Below are 7297 nucleotides of genomic sequence, written 5' to 3'. Positions count from 1 at the left end.
TCACCTTTTGACTTGAACACTCTTTGCTTGCTGAGGCAACATGTCCAGTTACTTAGTGAAAAGTTTATCAGTGATCATCACTTTTTTTTTTTTTGTTTTTTTTTTTCAAATTATGCCAAAGTATCCAACCAATAGGTCATCCAGTTTCACCCAAGACATCAAAACATACACATCAGACTCTTATGTCTTACCCCACAAATTATGTGCTAATGTGTTTGTGTTAGATTAGATCAAACAGGTGAATTCTTAAATGCTTAAATTAAGTAGCCATACTTAAAAACTCTATCATCAAATCATGTGTTCAAACTTTTAAGTTCACCAATGAAATCAAATCACTAGTCTTTTATATCAACCAAACTTTTAAGACAAACGTGAACATGCATTTTTTTTTTCTTTCCAAAAATATAAATATAGGGACAAAGTGTGCGTAAGTGTGTCTCCCATACCCCCGAACTTAAATTACACATTGTCCACAATGTGTATATAACATGAAAAGATCGTACCCGGGAGATGAAAAAACCGGCTGGAATGGTATGGCTTGTAGCACACCTCCAAACTTGAACGCAAACACACTTGTTCCTGAAAATAACAAAAATAAAAAATAAAAAATAAATAAATTGAAAACAAACAAAGAAATAAAAAGATATGTTGTGGGGTGCCTCCCATGAGCTCTAAGTTTAACGTTTTCAGCCAGACTGATGTCCTCCCCTCAATGTTGTCCAGAAGAAGATGCTCCTGGAGGTGGTGGCAATCGGTCTAGAATGGGCCACAGCATTTCATCTTGCACATTTAGCAATTCTCCTTTCTTCCATAGCAGTTCTTGCTACGCCTGTAAACGTTGGTCAGCCAAGAATTTGTCCTCCCGAGCTTCCCTTTTCTGGTCAGCTAGCTCATACCGGAGGAATGAAAACTCATCACAAATGAATTGATAGTGTGAAATGCCCATGGTGATGGTCTCCTATTCCCCAGCTTGCTTAGCTACATGGTCATCTGTGTCCATCGGCACCGCCTCCTCTACTCTCTCTGCCTCAGTTGTTGGCGCCCGAGGCACCCTTGGCATGTGTGAGTAACTTTGGTTACATTGGATTTTGCCAAATTGTGGGTGTTCTTTGACAGGTCCATCTGCTGAGGTGCCTTTAACGCCCTTTTTCCAAAGTGCACGGAGGAAGGGGTCTCGCCTTTGAGTTTTGTGTTCCAAGGGGCATGCATTCCGATGCAGGATAGAGTCTACAAGCCAGAGTCATGGAGGCATCTTGGTCCTGCTACCTACATTGTTGTGTCCATCAACAAAATGTCCCTCACACATGTCGCCAATGATTTCTGCAACGGTGAGCATGGGAGACTTCTCCTCAAACTGTTCTTCTTCTGGAGGGTGCTCGTTATTGTACTTTAGAGCAGTGGCTATGTTGGTTGAAGTCACCTCAATATCCATGCCTTGAACGGATGAGGACATGACACCTGGCTTGTAGCAATTGAAAGAAAGGTGCTCATAAAACTATGTGATCAGGCTCTTGTAGGCCGTTGAGGTGACAGGCTTGAACAACCTCTTCAACCCACGGTGCTTGAACTCTTCAATCGCCTAGCTAGTGGCTTCAAGTTGCTTGAAGTCATCATGGATTGCAAATGTCGTCTCCAAAGTGAGCTCCCTTTGCTCAAAAGTGGGTCAGGGTGGCTTCACCCTGGCATTGGATGCTTGAGAGGATGAGGCTCAAGTCTTAGACATATTGTAGCTTGGTTCAGGCTTTTTGTCAAACAGGTGGTATGCACTCCCAAAACCAAGTGGCGTAAAACCACTTTAAATTGGCACTTAACCCCCTGCAGAACAAGCAGACCCAACCATAGAAGACAAGTACAATCTGTATACATGGATTGTATGTGTCAAAACAGAAAAATATGGGGGAAATTGGGGGAAAAGAAAAATGGGGTTTATGTGAAAATGGGGAATAAAATGGAAGAGAGAGATGAAGGGATGTGATAAGTGTAGGGTCGGCGTTTGGGTGGTGCGGTGTGTTGGTGGTTGAGCTGGGCGGCAGTGTGGAAGAGGGCGATAGTGTGTAAGTGTAGAGAAAAGGGTTCACAGGGCTAGGAAAATGAAAGGGGAAAGGGAGTTTTGGGACCTAAAAACTGGTCACGTGTGCCTCTGTTCGAGTGCACTTGATTGCACTATTGGTGCGCTCAATCATACTCATGTAGGGGGTGTGTGTGTGTGGATTGCTCTCTTGCGCACAGGGGTACACAGGCGGGATTGTGCTCGAGCGCACACTAGGTGCGCTCGATCATAGTCATGCAGACAGAACAGCAAGCAGGAAACCAGAAAACAACCAAATAAAACAATACAAAAATTTAACTAATTAACTGAAAACAAACAAAATAAAATTAAAACAAAATTATTGAAATAACAGAAAATAAAGCAAAACCAAAAATTACAGAATTGAAAACAAGACAGGAATAAAAAGGATATAGATTTTAGTGCACACAGTGGCCTCAGTACCACTGACTGGAGTAGATGTGCTTGAGTTTCTAGATTGCTCAAACGCTTTTGGTAGTAGCTTCAGTGCTACTATTCTAGGGAGACGCACTTGAGTTTCACTAAATGTGGCTCAAGCACTCTCGGTAATGCTACATATTGGACAAATTGGAGTGCCAAATCTTCCTCACTTGGTACCAAGTTCATTTCAATTTATGGCTTCACTCTGTGTCCATTTACCTTCAATGTCTGATTCTTTTCTGGGCTATGAATCTCCAAAGCTCCATGAGGGAATACTTTGGTGACAACACAAGGACCAAACCATTGAGACTTGAGCTTACCCGGGAAGAGTCTTAATTTCAAATTGTAGATCAACATCTTCTGTCCCACATGAAACTCCTTTCTGACAAGCTGCTTATCATGGTATGCCTTGGTTCTTTCCTTGTTTAGCCTGGCATTCTCAAGTTTATTCAGTTGCAACTTTGTCTTGTCACCTGCTTGTTTCATATCAAAGTTGATATTCTTGATGGCCTAGTAGGCTCTATGCTCCAACCCTATTGGTAGGTGACATGCCTTCCCAAAAACAAACCTATATGGGGACATCCCAATAGGGGTTTTGTATGCAGTTCTATAGGCCCACAATGCATCATTCAAGCACAAGGACCAATCCTTCCTGCTGGTATTTATTGTCCTTTCTAGGATGCTTTTGATCTCTTTGTTGCTTATCTCCACTTGACCACTGGTTTGAGGATGATATAGAGTGCCAACCTTATGTGTGATCCCATATTTCTTTATCAAAGGAGCAAAAGGCTGGTTGTTGAAGTAGGTTACTCCATCACTGATTATTACCCTTGGACTCCCAAACCTAGTAAAGATATTATCCTACAAAAACTTCACAACAACTTTGTCATCATTAGTTTTTGAGGGGACAGCCTCGACCCATTACACACAATCCACACCCACAAGAATATATAAATAACCAAATGAGTTAGGAAATGGACCCATGAAGTCAATACCCCATACATCAAAGAGCTCTACCACTTGAATGTTTTGCAATGACATCTGATTTCTGGATGAGATGTTACCTATCCTCTAACATCTATCACAAGAACTACAAAACCCAATAGCATCTTTAAACACATTAGGCCAATAAAAACCAGATTGTAATACCTTAAGTGCTGTTTTTTTGGCTCCAAAGTGCCCTTCACAGGCAAATTGATGACAATGCAGTAATATGCTCTTGTGCTCCTCCGCTAGCATGCACCTTCGGATGATTTGGTTAGGGTAGAATTTGAGAAGATAAGGGTTATCCCAATGGTACTGTCTTGATATAGACATCAACTGCTTCATTTCCTGACTAGACATTCCAAGAGGAAACACCTTAGTAGTTATATAATTAACAATATCTGCATACGATGGAGGTTGGACATCTATTGTAAATAACTGCTCATCTGGAAAGTTTTCACTCAAGGGCAGCTCGTTTCCTTCTTCATCTAGAAGTATCCTGGATAGGTGATCAGTAACCACATTCTCAGTGCCCTTTTTGTTCCTAATCTCAAGATCAAATTCTTGTAATAAAAGTACCCATCAAATCAATCTAGGCTTTGCATCTTTCTTAGCAAACAAATATTTCAACGCAGCATGGTCAGTGAATACAATAACCTTAGAACCGATCAAGTATGACCTAAACTTCTCCAAAGCAAATATGACAACTAACAATTCTTTCTCAGTAGTAGTATACTTTAGCTGAGCATCATTCAAAGTTCTAGAAGCATAGTATATAGCATGAGGTACCTTGTTGATTCTTTGACATAAAACAACTCCCAATGCAAAGTCACTGGCATCGCACATGAGCTTAAATGGAAGACTCCAATCAAGTGCTATCATTATGGGTGCAGATGTGAGCAGCTTTTTCAAGGTGTTGAAAGCATCCATGCATTCTTCAGTCCATTCAAACTTGACATCCTTGGCTAGTAGTGCATAGAGGCGTCTAGTGTTGTGCCAAATACTACCTAAATTAATAGATAATACTTAGTACGTTTTAACTGGCAAGTGCACAAGATCAAAACAATAGTATAGTGCAGCAAGTACGATCGATCCCATGGAAATTGTTGATTTTATTTAGAATTAATTAAAATATCAAAGTTGTCACAAAATTGATATTAATATGTTGAAAAGAAGTAAATATAAATAAAAGGTAAGGCTTTGATATCCACCACTAATCATGCTCAAATAATATAACAATATGCCAATGCTCTAATCATATTATGAATATCTAATGTTTGCCAACCTAAGGGCATGGGTGTATACTCCTTAAGCTATAGATTTTCCTAAGCAACGAGTTAGGTATGGGTGTATACTCTAACTCTTTTCTTTTTTTAAGGATTTAGCATGTGTGTATACTAAGTTGTTCTTTAAGGAAACATAAATCTATGGAAATCGACAAACACAAGGAACCGAGGGCATGGGTGTATACTCCCAATTTTCCATGTTGATTAACCCAAGAACCCAGTGTGGAATTCTTTTGTTACTCTCATTAAACCCAAGACTCGGTCTTCCAAATTGATTTAAGTAACTAATCCATACCACATGCATATGTTGATCAGGCAAACACGTATGAGGAATTCAATAAAATAGGAATTAATTAAGTTAAGCATCATAATATGATTATCATAAGGCGCCAATATTGAAATATTAAATAACATAATTAGGGCTTCAATCTAGCCCAACTAAGTAGTTTAGTTACACATAAGTTTGATGTTAAACATCTTCATAAAATAAAATAAAAAGGAATAGAATAAATCCAAAAATTGAACTTGAACAGCTCCAATTCTTCTCTTTGGAATTGTATCTATCCTAAAGGCGTAAGGGTCTATTTATAGGCCATAGGAACACTCTAGAAACCCTAAAACTCATAGCTTTTACGTTCTAAGTCGCCTAGGGTTTTGAAGGGTTGAAAAAGAGGACTTTCCGGAATAGGGCCCTGTTGACTTGCTCCTCATGCATGGGTGCGCTCGATCGCAACCCGTGTACGCTCGATCGCAGGACTGCGATCGATCTCCTGTGTTGGGCGCTTGATCGCAGGTGCGATTGAGGCTGTTTCTTGTGCGTACGAGGGCACGCCTTGTGCTTGTCTGGTCATTTCGCTTATAGTGCGCTCAATTGCAGGTCCCCTGCGATCAATCGCACTACCAGAAACTCTAGCTTTTTCCAAATTTACTCTTTAAGCCCGATACTTCCAGAATTGCTTCATTTTCTTCCAAGAACCTATGAAACCAAGAAAATACCAAATAGGAAATAAAATTGAACAAACTAACAAAACTTAAGGAATTAAAAAATATAAGTTAAGGGCTAAAATATGAATATTTCGGCACTTAACACACCCCCAAACTTACATATTGCTAGTCCCTTAGCAATACGAAACTAAAAACTAAATGGAAAAATAGAAAACAAAAAGATAAATCCATCTTTCGTGGGATGTACGATTGCATTTAGCATATGCAACAAGCCTTTTAAACCCCTAGGAATTCCCTAGAGGATGAGTGAAGTCTTGTGAGGGTTTTCCAGGAATGTTTCCCACAAACATCATGCAAGAGTTTATGCTATCCAAGAATTTAAGTATCACTCAAAATCATGATTTTCATTCATTAGGAAGCTTAAAAGGGATAAACTCCATCGTCACAATGAATTGGAATTTTAAAGTCTAATTACTCACAAAAGACAAGCTAAGGCATCACAAGTTCAACTAGCACACAAATATGAAGCTTCCAATTATTTCCAATGTGCAATGTCTCAATATCTCAAAGTTCACCAAAATCCCATTAGAATGAATAACTATGGCATAACTTTTTCTTTTTCTTTCTCTCTGTTTTATTTTTATTTTTATTTTTTTTATAGTTAGGCTGTGAATGTTTTGTTCCCTTATGCTTTCTAATTGACCCATTTAACGAGTGTTAGGCCAATGACTCCCAAACTAGGTGGTTTTAGGGCATTAGATGTAAAACACCTAAGGACTTACTAGTACGTGCCAAATATTGCATATTTGGGCCCCTTTATTTACATTAGTTAATCCTTTAGCATGTCGTTATTTAATGTTTTATGTTAGTTTTGTGTTTTTAGTATTTTGTAGGTTGTTGAAGAAAAACTATGGCTTTAAAGGAAAAAGTGCAAATTTTGGAAGAAAGCACACATTGAGAAGACGTAGATGATGTGGTCAAGTTTAACTAAATCTAAGAAAAATGTTAAATTAGATTAAAGATCAGATTGGATAAAATTTCAGACTGGATTCAAATTCAAATTCTGCACATGTCTCAGTATTTTGACCATAACTTTCCGTTCAATTATTGGATTGAGGTGATTCAAGCGGCATTGGAAAGCTAGCTCAAAATAATACAGTTCATTGTGATATAGGATTTTCCTAATTCGGACGGTTACTATACCAACATTGCCCCACAATAAAAGAACACAAATCTGGACGAATCTTATTCCGATTTCAGACTTCTATTTGGACTGGGAGACAAACCTCCAAATTATCCAGAATTAATAGGGCTTCTAGGACTTCCCTAAGCCTATAAATAGACCTCTTTGCATTCAAAAAATATACAATTTCATAGACTAGTTTTGGGATACAATTTTGGAGACAGAATGTAATCCATAGCTTTTCTTTTAGTTTTTCTTTAGTTTAGGTTTTATTTTTATGTGGAGCTAATTCCCAACTAAGGTTGAGGATGAAGTCTCACCGATGAAGAACATCAATACTTTCATGTAAGTCTTTATTTATCTGATTTTATTGGGTTTAATATTTCGATTGTTTTACTTCTTTTCAATGTG

General features: G+C 38.6%; 1 protein-coding gene across 1 annotated transcript; it reads right to left on the bottom strand.

Annotated features, from left to right (window-relative positions):
- Positions 1-1240: 1240 nt before the first annotated feature.
- Positions 1241-4402, bottom strand: LOC132162951 (uncharacterized). Its single transcript, XM_059573159.1, has 5 exons — positions 4185-4402; positions 3732-4016; positions 3057-3332; positions 2708-2918; positions 1241-1462 (listed from the first exon to the last, which is right to left on the bottom strand). Exons 1-5 carry the CDS (start codon positions 4400-4402, stop codon positions 1241-1243), a joined length of 1212 nt encoding a protein of 403 aa, XP_059429142.1.
- Positions 4403-7297: the final 2895 nt, after the last annotated feature.

This window comes from Corylus avellana, chromosome ca10 (assembly GCF_901000735.1).
Source record: "Corylus avellana chromosome ca10, CavTom2PMs-1.0".
NCBI classification, from domain to species: domain Eukaryota; kingdom Viridiplantae; phylum Streptophyta; class Magnoliopsida; order Fagales; family Betulaceae; genus Corylus; species Corylus avellana.
The sequence above is the reverse complement of the archived record's forward strand: the minus strand, read 5'-3'. Positions and strand labels throughout refer to the sequence as shown.

Coding starts and splice junctions, on each gene's coding strand:
- LOC132162951 (XM_059573159.1), bottom strand. CDS start 4,402: ATGGATGCTTTCAACACCTTGAAAAAGCTGCTCACATCTGCACCCATA. Junction 2,919..3,056: donor ATTGGGATGTCCCCATATAG/GTTTGTTTTTGG, acceptor TGAGAATGCCAG/GCTAAACAAGGAAAGAACCA. Junction 1,463..2,707: donor AAAAGAATCAGACATTGAAG/GTAAATGGACAC, acceptor AATTGCTACAAG/CCAGGTGTCATGTCCTCATC.